This window comes from Lathamus discolor, chromosome Z (genome assembly GCF_037157495.1).
Source record: "Lathamus discolor isolate bLatDis1 chromosome Z, bLatDis1.hap1, whole genome shotgun sequence".
NCBI lineage: Eukaryota > Metazoa > Chordata > Aves > Psittaciformes > Psittacidae > Lathamus > Lathamus discolor.
The window spans coordinates 92087110-92101864 of NC_088909.1; the positions used below are offsets into that span (position 1 = coordinate 92087110).

Genomic DNA, 14755 nt, shown 5'->3' on the forward strand with positions numbered 1-14755 from the left:
TCTCATCTACTCTCATGCTCCTATTCCTGCACATCTACGTGTGTAACCTGTCAATTGTTTCTGACCAATATATATGGAGGCTTCTGTTACATTTGTAGAGGAAAAGTTCCTCTTTGTGCTTACTTTTAACATATATGTAAGTGAGATATAGTGGAAAGACACTCCAAGCTGAAAAACGTGTGACTGCATTAGTACAGTGCTGGGCTTGAGCTAACAGACCAGGCTTGTCTTTGTGTCAGAGCACAAATCGAGTGAGTTAGTGCCTGTCCATCATATGCAGAATAAACACACAGAGTTTTCAAGTGGTCCCAAAGAGTTTCCAGTTTCTCTTGCCAGTTAAAGTATGCACATAGTTTAAGGCCACACTTTGACCCACTTGGATGGCTTCGTAATCTCAGGAAAGGTCCCCTGAAGTTCAAAAATTACTTCATATAAAAGCCACATGTCAGCAGCAAAATATGTTTTCTACATTTCTGTTGCACACTGATTCTACCACAGTGAGAAATGAGCAGACTTTACAACAGCCCTCTTGCAAACATCCACTCAAGCATCTAAAACACATCAGTTCTGTGTACAAATCCATTGATTTCTATAACTAATACCTATTATTACATTATTATTTCCAGTGAACTGGAACAGCAGAACCCATGAAAGCAGACTACAGCAGAACACAGCCATCTCCCAGTTTTGTATTTAACCAGTAGGGCCACCCTTGTTCGCAAAGCCAGGATATCGAGTGACCAAGCACTAGCCTGCTAAGGCCATTCGGAAGTCATTTGCTAGTCCGAGGACTGCTAGCCAGGTGTGTGACCCTGCTCTGGCCTTCCAAGTGACCTCTACAATGTACTTCACCTCGGTGACTTTTTCTAACTTTTAATGTCTTTCCTAGGTAGGCTGGAAAACCTTGCCACCTCAGGAGAGTTTCACGTTGGGTTTCAGCCCTGCCTGACACCATGGGAGCACAGTGCTTGGTTGGCCCTCTCAGTACTACCGTAATTTCAGAGTAACAATTTTTATTGTAAAGGTGGAGGGGGCATCCATAAATTGTTCTTCTAACTCTGGGAACTATCCTGACTATATCAAAGCACTAATAAATGCCGTTGCAACCCAAAGTCCTGCAGCATTGCAGATTTAATTGTACCTTCAGCAGAGGCAGTAGTGTAAGTATAAAAAGGGTATGTTTTGCCCAGTTGTGCTTGGCTTTCTTCTGAACCTACCTCTGATGCTGTGGCCTACTCAGTGCTTAACTTCAAATTCTGACCACGAGTACACTACACATATTGAGATACAAATTATATGTTAGCATTTTTGTTTGAGTTTAATTGGCACACAGTTAAATTGCTCTTCTGTCTTAGTAACACCAAACTACAGACCTATGTCCCCCATTACTACTGATGCACTTGTCACCTTGCAAGCCTGAAGTAAAGCTCATAATCTGGGTTGAGATATCAACATGAGTCCCACGTATGCAAAGAATGCAGGACTAAACCCTTCATGCCACAATTAGCAGTTTGCATGTTACAGACACCTTTTTTTCTTTTTATCTCATATCTGGGGCTTTAGCATATCTTGGCAATGAAATATGAAAACTGCTAATCAAAGACCTTAACGGACACATACCTTCAATTACCCCAAACACAAAAAGCCCAGAAGTCATCAGCAAATTCACTCCGCATTACACACCTCACTGTAATCACACTGAAGAGGGTCAGAGGAGCAGCTTTTGCAATATTATGTAGCTGTTACATGAAACTGAAATTGTTAGAACAAACATGATACAAAGATATGGGTGTGGGATTTAATCTTGGTTTTGCCCTCTGACTTCTGCATTAAGAGGCAGACAAGAGATTCAAAGAAAAAGGACTAGAAAGAAGGTGCGTGCTTTCTCGGCTTGCTGCAGAAAACAATATGAAGTGTGGCTGGCTGCTATCAGTAAATTGTAAGCATTAATGAGGAGCAGAGGAGGCTTGCGTGATAAAATAGCCGTATAACAAATAAATAGATTTATGTCTTTTCTACAACCAAAGCTACTAGACTGGATTTTTTTGCCTTTCACACAGCATGAAAGTGCTCGGAGGCAGGGGATGAACAGTTTCTTTTTCAAGCAGTTTCTCCAAGAATTGACTTGTCACCCAAATTCCCTGTTTTCTGTATACTTGCTCCTGGTTGGATCTGTTACACTGCCAGTATCGTGTGTCCCATTGCAGAGCCTGGACACAGCCACAGTTATGCAGGTAGTGCTCCCACAGCTGCTGACATTCCCTCACTAACCTGGCTTTGGGTGTCTAACAGGAAAACCTTTACAGCAAGCACACAAAAGCAGAATGGTGCCAATACCTTTGAAAAGACACATCCCTCAGGTATTATGACCCTGAACCCAGTACAAAGATGAGCTGACTTAGCTGTCCCAGCAAGTCAGAGGCACAGGGAGATGGATTCCCCATGTGTACATCCCCACCCACTGGGGAAGAGGCAGCAGCCTTCTCCTGATTCAGGGCTGCAAGGGGTGACTTTCTCCTTTCTCCTTTTAAACATAGAGACCAGGCAGTCTGTTTTGTCCTTCTGATCCATTGTTCTTGATAATGTTTTCAGCCCACCTGTAATTCATTATCTAACTTTCTTGTTTAAGATAGATAGAGCATTTTGGAGCCAAAGAGGTAGAAACGCATGTTAAGCTTTTCCTGTATTTTACCAATGCGAATTTAGTGTCATAAAGGTCTACAGCAAGGCTCTCAAAGCTTACCATTCATAGATGATTAGTCATGCTCTGTGCTGTTATTCGATATCTGGAATGGCACTTCATTAATTTGCAGACATTCTTAATGCACTGCATAATGCCAGAGATTACCGTTTCCCACAAATGAACTTTTCTTCCTCCACTTAAAAGGATTTACTAGAAAAACAATGCAAGCGTCTCCACTTAAGAGCTGCTTCTGCCGGTTCAAAGAGCCAAGTGCTGATCCCATCCCACCATCTACTGGAACTCTGCAGAATCGCAGTCCTGCCTTCGAGATTGCTCTGCGGGACGCTACCTGAAAAAGGCTGGAGACTAGGGCAGCGCTCAGAGGAAATACCATTGCGCACTTGTGCTGCAGTTAGCCAGACAGCTGCTGGTGAGAGCTATTTAGACCCTGCAGTTATCTTGTTATCTTGTACAATAAACAATAATAGATTTTTAAAATAATAAAATAATTGAATAAAAAAATAAAAATAATAAAAAGCAAGGATTTGCACATAGGTTTCCCTTTACAAGTGTAATACCACGAATGTGTCACACCCCAGCTCCCTGGTATCACATAGGTGTGTACACAGAACACACACCTTGACTCTCCTGACTAACCATGTACCCCCACTCACCCCATCTGCTTCTCCATATGCACATCTGGCTTGCCCACTCTGCCAGGGTCTTCAAACCAGCCTTGCACCATACCAGAGGTACTGAACACAGTTTTAGACCTGAAAATACCATGAGAAAGTCTGGAGGGTAACAAGAAAAGCTACAGCATGGCAAGGGTGATAAACTCAGTGTGAGACTTCCCACTCCTGAAGGGGGCACAATCAGTCTGAGAAAAAGTATGAATTCGGTTTAGTTAATCACAAGCCAGTTATCATGTGGGAAAACAGTACCTGTAAAACCAGTTGCTGTTTAACAGACCTACTCCAATTACAGAATGGACTCTCAGGTGGGAATGGACTCTCAGGTGTGATTGGCTTGCTACGAAAATTGTCTCACAGATGCTAGTGATGTCCCAGTAAATCGTGCCATGGGAGATGCCCTGATCGCGTTGAAGTTAAGGACAAAAAGTAATATTGACTTAGCAGAGGAGTTATTTGTCATTATGAAGCAACACATCCTCACGTTGTCTTGAAATTCGTGTGGGAACCTCTAAGGTGTAGCTGTAGCTTTATTCTCTTTTCTCAAGTCACTCTTATTTGCTGAGATTTCAGCATAGATTTTGCCCATTTAGGTGTGCCTGGATCAGTCCTCACCAAAAAGCACAGCTGAATCTTTCTGCTGGCTAGGGCTCTGACTTCTCCACACGTCTTGAGCACTCCCAGCACTGAGGATGAAGCTCCAAGGCCAATCAGGAGTTAGTCTATATATAGCATGGTACTTTAAATACTTTATAATCAAGTTATTATTACTGGTTCACAGGGGACAGAAAGTGAAAGCTGATGGTATCTCTGTTCATTTTGACTCTCATTCACTCGGTGACATGCCTTACCAGGCGGTACAGAGGCTCCCGTACACTCCCGTAAAGAAAGCAGGGAAACGCTCCGCTGCTGCAGCTGCCGGCCTGCGGTGCTGGCAGTGCTCCTTACAGATGGGGGCACTGCTGCTCCAGGCGCTCTGCGGAGGCACAGCGTCCTTCGTGCAAAGCCCTGGCTGTGCCAGGGTGAAAACGCATGCAGAACCCTTGCTCACATGCGCTGTCTTCTGACGGGGCAGCGGAAGAGAAGATGTGTAAGCTGGGTCTATGGTCATGCTGGCAATGCGGCACAGAGCGGATGCGGCCTGCCAGCTGTAAGCACTCGGTAAGATCCCTCGGTCTCTGCAATGCCAGCCATCAGCCCTGCTCTGCACCCCTGTAAATAGCATTTACATAGCATTTGAGTATATGTTTTGCCCATTCTCTGTCGTCTCACCACAACTTTTGCGTTCACCTAATGAAACAACAGTTAGAAAGAGGAGAGTTAACTACCTGACATACAGTCAAATGCCAATGCACTGGCAAATGTGGGCAAACAAACACACAAAGAAAAACAGTGTTTCTGATACTTGCTTTTTGTCATTTTTCTGCACCAGCTCTTTCTTCCACTAAATGCAACCACCAAAAAAAAAAAACAGCTACTGCTGACAGCATAAACATTCAGGAACATTTTGCTTAAAATTAAAGAATGATGTAAATTAACAAATTAAAGCTGTCAACTTTATCCGCTTTAACAAACTAGAGCTGTCATCAGGATCTACCTCTTTTGTGGGTTAGTTGTCCATAGCCAGGGTTGTTTTCATAGCCACTGAGCACAGGAGGTCCTGACGAATTTGGAGACATCTCCTTCAACTCTTCTAAAGAAGAAATAAAAAGATACTTCCAGAAAAGTCAGTGACTCAAGTCCAGCTCCTAAATCTTGGGGTTTCTGGCAACGTCTGAGCTTTGATATGTTCACCATAGCTGAGACACACAGCTGTGTTCGCATGCCGCTCGTACCTACACTGGGGAAAGCTGTTTTGCTCAAGCGCTGGCTTTCCTTTTTTTCTGATGGATGTAGAGGACAGAAGTTGCTGACCCTCAAACACACTTTGTCTTTATGGGCTGTGGACACTTACCTCAGAAGAGATGCCTATCTTTTCCATAGCTGAAGGCAGGCTGAGCCCTTGGCATATGCATATGAGCTGAAGGCAGGCTGAGCCCTTGGGATATGCACACAGTGCATATGAGTATTCTGTTCCATTTGGGACCCGTGAGGAGTCAGCTGCTTACCTGAGTACCTGGGTGTTTCTCCCCAAAATTACCTGGCCTCATACCTTCAATGCACCTTATGCCCAGCCAAATGCACTGCAAGAGACTAGACCAGTAATCTCCAAAGCCTATTGCTTCCATCTCAGGAGCAGAATGGAAGTACAGAGACATGGTAATGATAAATGGGCAGGTTAAACTGTGAGCATTTAGTTGATCAAACTAGGTAGAGACAGTTGGAGCTGACCATCTGGATAACTAACACTCTGTTTGCAGGTCATACTTGCCACATAGTGGATCCCTCCTTAATATAAAAAAGGCCTGAGGTGAGCCGTAGCATAAACCAGCCAGCAGCAGGGAAAAGAAACGGAGCCAGTCTCTGGCTCCAGTCCCACCACATGCCTCCCCGCAGTTAAGGACACTTGAGCAGGTCACACTGCCACATTTTTGAGAATTTCAGCTGTGGTCTGTCATTTGAAGCTGTTGAGGCTGTGTTCCTTCCTGGACCCACTATCTATTCCCAAACACATCATTTAGATTAAGGTTCAGCAGCAGATGCTTGGAATGTGAATCAGCTCCAGATACAACTCCTACAGTGTCCAAATGTACTTTATATTCCTAACATCTGCTGTAGTCATGGGAATTGGTCAAAACACCAGTACAGAATAAACACAGTGAATAAAGTCTAGGGTCTTCTTATGCTGACCAAACCTAGGGTTAGCTTTAGTATAGGTCCTGCTTGTACTTTGAGGTTCAAAAGTGTCTTGCTTTTTCTAATTTTCGTATATTTGTTTGCATTATTCTACAGTAGTTATGTGTTTCTTCCAGTGCATCAGTGCTAAGCAGAATTGTTCTATCCCTCCCATCTACCAACCCCTAGGCACTGCTGGTGACCCGCTGTTCCAGGTGAATTCCAAGTCAGCCCATTTATTGTTCTTTCTCCCACAGAGACAACCCAGCTAAAAGCAAAGCTCACAAGAGTCCCCTCCCCAGCCCTTTGCAGTACAGAGTCTGGGCCCCAACTTAGGGAGGCAGAGGCCCAGTCAAAAAAAATAGGGTGGAGATGTTGGTCTACTGTTGTTTTGGCAAACACTAGGTTTGGAGCATCCGCTGTGAACTATTATACCTATTGCACTATGCTGCTGGAGCTATCGCTATGCACTTCAGCCATGGTAATGTGTTCTCAGTTATTATCCCTTCATGAAACATTGTACTTTAACTGTAACTGGATGGTACTAAACTAAGGTAGAAAGGGCTTGTTAATTTGTGTTCTCTGTGGGGGAGTTAATCAGGAAATGGGTAATCTCTGAAAACATCACTTCACAAGCCTTCCTCAGACACACGCTGACAGCACAGTGGTACAGGCAGCCTGCCCACAGGGCTGTCGGTGAATGGAGCACATGCCACTTGGCTGGCACAGCAAGGACGTCTGCATCCAACCTGTGCTGGCAGCTCTGCACATGCTCTGTCTGACAGCCCAGTCCCACTCACCCTCTGAGGCTTGTTTTCTACGGGCAGAGCTCTGCTGCTGAGGCTGGAGAGCTGCAGCATCTCTCAGAGCCGCTCATAGGCAGTTTCACTCACTGAAGCTAAGACGTTTTTCAGAAGCTCAGTTAAGCTTCCAGGGATCTCATTTGAAGAGGGTGCATAGCAAAGAGAATATACCATTCCCATTAGGATAGCGATAATGTCCTTGCTCTGACAACAATCTTCAGCGGTAAAGCAAGTTCAATTCTCTCACAAGAAGACTGGCAACAGCTATCGTTGCATTATTTACTGTTATGTATGGGATTCTTCCCTGAAAACCCTGGAGATGTCATTTGTGTGGTCTGGTTGTAAATAATGAGATAGACCACAATGGATTTCAGTACCTCATCAGTGTTTGATCAGCACAGAGGTAAGTCACATGCTACTAATTTCAAAATCTTCCGGTCCTCCCATGCATCCCATCAAATGCACTAGGATTACTTGACAGAATTAATAACAACAATTTTTGGAAAAGATTTAGGTCTCACAGAGATTTATTTTGGTTACATGTGAAGGAATTTCTTTATTCAGATTTAGACATGGGTATTTCAGCAGATTGCTACAGTATTTTCTTTTTAAATAATATTTTTTCAGCAGAATAGTAAGAGCATCAAATTTCTTTTCTGCTTAGCATCAAGAGATGTATGTATAAATTTATATTAGGTGTTGGTCCTCATGTATACATATATATATATAAAAAAATGCAATATTAGCAAACAGAGCAGTTTAAAACGGAGTAAAATTTTAAGAAAAAAAAATATTTTCCTAAGTTTACTAGTTTGTATACATTGAAAGGACTAGATGCTGTCAAGTGATCAGCTTTGCTTCAGGAAATCTTAGCTGTATAGGTAAGTATTGCTGTAACTGTGAATTTAGATTATTTTTAAAATCCCCAACATGAAGATTTTCTACATGGTAAGGTTGCTATGGAAATACGAAGGTCTCTTTGTTTTCTGTTTTTTAAGTTAAATGTTTGAATTTCATGTCATTGTTTGCACAGTGCAAGCTTTTGTGTCTTACAGCTTAATCTACTCAGAGGAACCTAGTGGCAGTCCTTTTATGTTCCCAAAGCAGGTAGCTGTCATTGCTTGTTTAGATGTGTTCCAACAAATCTCTCTTTAAGTCAGCTTGCCAAAATGATTTGTTTGCAGGGGCTACAGTTTCTCTTGCATACCTGCAAAGTGTCCGAGCTGACATGGGCGCTTGCCTACAGTTGTACTTGAGAGCTTGCCTATGCTTCTTTGGTGTACCCAGAGTAAACACACTCCATGTAGAGCAGTGGACTTAAAGCTGCCTTTCAGCCACAGTAGTGCTCAAAGCCTGAAGCAAGTCTTTTTGAGAGCACACCAGCCCAGCCAGGACGCCACCCTGAGCAGACAGGGAGCAGTGGGAAGCCATCAAGCAAAACTGAGTGACAAAAGGCAAAAAATCCTACCTGCAAGGATAAAAGAGGAAGGGAAGTGCAACAGGAGAAGGGGAATCTGTACTGCAGGAATAGAGACAGGTGCCCCAAGGTCATGTGTGAATCACGTATGGAGCATTTTCCCAAACAGGGCAGATGTGTGGGGCTGACTGAGCTGCTATAGCTCCAAACTGCCATTCTGAAACTCTGTCTGCATGCACCACGAGTATGCTCTGTGCCACACATCAACCCTGCAGTGCTCAGACTAGGAAGGGAGAGGGGAAACACTGCACAGTCAGTGCTAGGGGGATGGCTGCCAGTGGCAGTGATGCTGGGAATGAGGTTGGAATGTGATCAGGGCTGGGGAATGAGAAGTCAAGTCTCCAGATGGATAAGGGGGCAGAAAGCAGTGCAGGAGACCACTGACCTTAACCACTATATATGGATAGAAGAGAGTTAGGAAGCAACATATGCCTGTACTACCCTTGCTACTGATCAGCAGCCTTTTCTCCTGCCAGGCCACTCTCCATACTGACCTATCCTTATTCATGTCCAGCATCATCTCCAGGCCCATCTCACACTCCTCTATAGCACCTCCACAGCAAAAGGGTCCCCTCCAGATAAATTCGTCATCACTACCATGCCAGGGATGCTGGCTCATTAGATGATTTGTGACTTACTGTTTGCCTTCCCTGGCAGCTGTGCTGTGTGGGAGGCGGATGCAGAGCAGGAGCAGGCAGCACGCAGTAATGGGACAGTGAAACCACTGGTTATCATGCAAAGAAAGTGCTATTCAAAACATACAGCCTGTGGTGGATTTTATCTGAACAGCATGTTAATGTCTCAGCACATTACTGATGCAAGCAGGCACGATTTTTTTAGTAAGGAGAGAGGGAGTATCTTTCATTGGAATGATTTATAAGAGTGAAAGAATACACATGAATGAACGAATGATCATCATTCAAACAAACCAGATCAATCTGTCAGTCCAGTGAAGTAATTCAACCCTCCCTACAAACCTTTCTCCACCCCACACATCAGAAAACTATCCCAGTTACAGATCAAATGAACAGCATCCTGGGCTTGAAAAGCATACTGTCTCTTTACAACACTTCCTATGGTACAGCTCATTAATATAATACCTGCCAGTATCAACAGCAGAGCAAGTTATAATTCTCAAAAACTGCACTTACCCACATCCTGCTGAGCCTTGACACTGACATGCTGAAATCAAATAAACTGCCTAGTATTGTGTGCTACTGACGAGCTGTGGGAAATCACATAAGGCATTTGGCTACTGGTGGAAAGAAGAAGGCTTGTAGGAAAGGGGGGAGTAAATAATATACACCAATATTTCTCCTTCACAATGAACATAAATTAGAATGTGTTCTGGCCTTCTGTTTTCCAAACCTATTGTTTTAGAAAGGTCTAAATCAATCATTGTCAGACCATGTAAAATAAGCTACAGCAAATTCCAATGCAGGAGAAAGCATGCACTTACGTACTTCCAACGTGTGCTTTGTAAAACAGCACATCAGCCAACACAGCAAATCGTGTAAAGCATGCATTCAGCACAGGAGAGTCTGAGGAGAATTAATTTCACAAGCAGTGTAATTTCATTGCTCTGAATCCTGTGATCATTCTGCTTGTATCTTTATATATAAACCCTTTCCTAACCAAAATTACTTTGCCTTAAAGGAATCACGTACTTTCAAAATACTGCACTTTATTTCAGATAAATCGGCTTTTAAGATTGATTCTTTCTGGGGATTGTAGCTACAAAAGCTGTCACAACCTATATGTCATTTGGTCTATTCACTAAGATCCTTCCAGATCTTTCTATGCCACTGTTGTGCTAGCCTGCAGTTTCTCTCTATCCTTGCTCCATACACGGGCTCTCAGTCAGACCTTCTGCCTTCCTGAAGCTGACAGCTTCCTTTTACCAGTAGCACAACAATTTTTCAAAATAAAATACAAACGTATCTGAGATGGCACCACTATTCGCTGGCATTTACAGAACTGCAAGACAATAAATGAAGTAATGCTAACACATTTGAGGATGCAGAGTCAGGCATTTGGCTATCCACAATCCCTTTATCTCGCTTAGTGCTGATGCCCCAGTCACAGATGAGTTCCCTAGCAGGTTAAGCTCACAAAGAGGGACACAGGTGCTCAGTACCCCACTGTCACCTTCTGCAGAACACCCATTCTGCATGCCCAGGGATGTGACTGCAAAATTAAAGAGCCTACAAGCTTTGTGCCTATGCCCCCTTATTCCTTGTTGGGGTAAGCTGCAGGAAGATGAAGCAGGAGAAATGACATCCTGGCAATTCCTACCCCCTGCCATCTGAAGCATCAGAATACCACACATCTATCTTCCTCCTCGCCTCCTACTCAAAGCCACAAAGGTCATGTTCAAGACACCCCAGTTGAAATCATGCCACCCTATAGAAATTGAATTAGTGTCAGTCTACTTTATGTCAGATGCACAATGTGGGTGCTCATCAAGTCCTCCTGGACCAGTCTCCCTCACCAGGAGGATGACAGCCTGCTTCCTCTGCCTTTTCTAGCTTTGACAGCTAGGATTCACAGACACGGAAGTGTGAATCTTGGATGTGGCTTCATGCCACTGTAGCTTAACAGGAGTGGAGCTCATGATCTGTGAGCGCAGGCATGGGGAAAGCTTCATTCATTCATCCATTTATTTAGTCTTGCTTCTTCTCCTCATACAGCAGGGTAATTGCTCTGGGAAAAGCAGATGCAGCCCAGCACAAGCAAAGGCACAGGGAAGAAGCTGTTTTGGTTTTAGTTAGATGAGAAGGGGTAGAAGGAGTCAGGGACCCACACGCAGTTTTGTGCCCATGTCCTCATCTTCCCACCATCCTGCCCTCTGGGTAAGCGCATGCTCTGCTCTGGGAGATGGAGAGTTTCTTTTTGTGGGTGAATTGCTCCCTCCTGACTCACAGCAGGAAGATTTAACAGTACTTACAAGGCTGAACAGCAAAAAATACAAAATTTACATGTGTAATGCATGAAACGAGGTGAGGGTCCCTTTGATCCAACAAGCACCACACGCAGCTCTGAGAAGAGCTTATGCTGGTGCTTGTGGCTGGCAAGTGTACCTCTAGAGGCTGGCCAAGAGGCGCAGCACCAGTGATGCACCTCTGCCTTGTCTCCTTGCCTTCCTCCCAGCCCATACTACACCCCTCTTTGAGTAAGGGACTAGCTCTGACCTGAGCTTGTTATTACCATGTCTTTGATGAGTTTGCTGATTGTGAGAGCAGTCTGCAGATCTGGCATGACAAGGAAATCTGATTAATGGGCCCTGTGGTAAAGTCACTTCTTTTTTCGTATACTAGTCACTGGTGATGACTCTTCAGAGGCAATGACTCTTAGTCTGATCTCCCAAGCACACAGGTCAAAGCTTCTGAGCCAAATGAACAGTTCTCTCAGTGATAGACTCCCCAGTAGAATAAAAAACAAGTTAATATTTTTAATTTATAAACCTTATCAAATGTGTAATTTAAACGATAACTAGAAGAAAGAAAGGAAATCAAATTTTCTTCAGTTGAGAGGTGATAGAGAGGGAATTTGTGCATTGGTGAAGACAGATTAACACCAGCTTTCAAGTTTTCCCAAGCCCAAAATAAGAGCTCTGGCTCTGACAGACTAACCTTTCCCAGGGTAAGGGCTGATTGTGTTTCCATGGAAGCCAAGTTTGGAAGTCAAGAGTGATTATTGCATCCTGGGGAGAAGGTCAATGTGGGGAATTGCACAGGGCTGTAAACCCCAGTGTGGAGCTCAGGCAGGTTCAGCTGTGGCAACATCTGATCACAATGTGAATTGTGTGGCTAATACTTTAAAGTTATCTTTAAAAACATTTTATCATTCAAAAATATATATGAAAATGTTTAAAATATAATTTATAGCGATGTATAATCATAATGCAATATTTTATTATGAAAAAGACTTTATTATAAACTTTTCAAATTCTCTTTAAACCATCTCCCATTTTTCTGTATAGTTATGCTATCTCCAGAAGACATGGTAGTAAGGATAAGCCACCAGTCACTTGCTCTGTCATTTCTTCGATCAGCTCTCTAGTGTAATTTAGGCATTAGTTTTACTTTCTCCTACTTACAAGGTAGTTCAGTGGCTAGAGAAATGCAATAGTTTGTAGCTCTGGCCCTCAGCCACAGGGAAGAACACAGCTCACTGCAGCTGTTCTTATTGATTTGATAGAGATCAGAAACTCTAAAATTAAACACGAGACTGTGGCTGACCAAAAATACATAGCTAGAGCATTTTACCATTATGACAGATTTGCCCCTACACCAAAAAAAAAAACAACTCTTTCAACTCCTGGAGTTAACTGGTTTATAAATCACTTGAAGCCAAAAGAGGTGTAGGCATGCGGGACATGGGATGATCAGTCTCTAAGGAAGTTACAAGCAAAAAAAGACAGAATCATCACATTAATTTCTCTAGAAACAAAATTCTGAGGAGTATTTAGGAATAGGTCCTGCAAGGCATCTGCTTTAAATAATACCTCATACTATTAACTGCCAAACAAAATAAACCTCTCCTGGGTTCCAACTAATATTCCACCATTCTTTTCTGTAGGAACTGTTAATACAAACCATTGCTGCCAGAAGTTCACTCTCCTGAGAAGTGAATCTCCCTGGATACTGAGGGAAAGGAAGTGAAAAGCCTCAGTCTTCTGACTGATGCAAGGATAACACTGAAACTGAAATCAACTGTGTCCTGATTTCATCCTATCTCATAAAAGTATAACAGTGATATTATGAGCTAGTTCAGCTATTCCTTCGTTGTTTCACAAGTTATGTTACATCATAGTTAGGAGAGATGGAAACCTTCCAGAAGTTTTCTTATGTCCTCTCACTGTCGATGTCTGACAGTTTTTGGAAGAAGTTATGATGAAAAACAAGTTTCGATGACTAACAAAAACCACAGGGCTGTTTAGACACACTTTGTTCCACCTCGAGTTATTCAGTCATAAATTTTCACTGTTAATCATTTGTACTTGCACTCTGCTTACTCATGGACATACTCCTCCCCTGCAGGTGATGCAGCAGAAGAGGGGGACTTGTCTCTGGTTTACCAAGCAGCAGCCAGTGGTGATGTGAGCACACTAACTGCAGTGATTCGAGAAGATCCTTCCATCCTGGAGTCCTGCGACAGCGAGGGTAAATGAAGGCTGAGCTTGTTCTCATGGGAGTAGTTGCTTCAGCTTGCAATGAAATTTTCCATTTTTTTATCCTGATTTTTCTGTTCAGCAAATTATATTTAGTAGCAGAATATGGGAAATTTGAGTTATTCTTTGGAACATCCACTAAAAATGCCTAGTTTGGATACTCCTTTTCCCTTTAATTGTAAGTTTTTTTTTTTTTTATGTATATGGATACAAATACATTGTTGTGCTATAATGGGACAGTACTTTATCATGAATCTATTTTATCTTCTTTAGGGAGATGATGAGAAACTGTTGTCACTTCATGGAAGGAAAAGGCACATTTTTTTTTATCAAAGGCAAATGCTACATTCAGTCTGCACAATGCTAGAGTAGGGAATTTCACTCTTTTGCACTTGTGAAGTATATGTACAGACACAGTTTGAATGATTTTGTCATGTAACTGTTTAAATTACAAACTCAAAGGGTTGAGTGTACAGCATACAATAATTTAAATAATCTGTTTTATCTGCAAGATTGTGCTCCTTTTTGTTTGTGTTCGGGGAACTATTTAATGTTATTACAAAGTGCTGTCCATTGCTTAGGTTTTACATGCCTCTATTCCCCAACTGAATTAGAGCCACAGATCTCTGGATGCTTCTCCCAAAGAAGACTTTGTTTATTCAAAGTATTTTTTTACTGCAGTTTCTTTTAAAGGGTCCATATGAACATTGTCTATTTTAATCTTTACCAGCTTTTACCATGTCACCAATTTTTTCCTACACTTTAAGACAGACATCCTATTATCTTTAAAACATCTATTGGGTCACTAGGAAAAATACTTAATCAAGCTAAAATGCTCACAGTCCAGACCCGTAACAGGAGAGGGACTAGGTATGAAGGGCTGTGGGCAGAGATAGACTGATCAGCAAATGGAAGTATTTCAGCTCCAAGAGAAACTTGTTTACTTCATTGCACATACAGATGTAACTAAACACCAGTCTTGCAAGACAAATGTATGGCTCATATCCTGCATGTATGGCAGAGTCTGCATAACCTCAGGTTGGGTAGTACACATTTGCTCAGCAGTCTTACTGAATCCAGTAAGAAAAATTATTCTTCAGTTGTGCCTGAAGTTTCTAGTAGTTTTACAGCTTTCAAAATTCACGTGTATTC

The 14755-nt window shown here is 42.6% G+C and overlaps 1 protein-coding gene across 1 annotated transcript in view; it reads left to right on the forward strand.

The window, feature by feature from the left end:
• Positions 1 to 7301: 7301 nt before the first annotated feature.
• Positions 7302 to 14755, forward strand: part of ANKRD55 (ankyrin repeat domain 55) — a 45232-nt gene continuing 37778 nt past the window's right edge. The window contains 2 exon segments of the mRNA XM_065662073.1: positions 7302 to 7356; positions 13473 to 13595. Coding sequence (XP_065518145.1) covers positions 7302 to 7356; positions 13473 to 13595 — 178 coding nt within the window.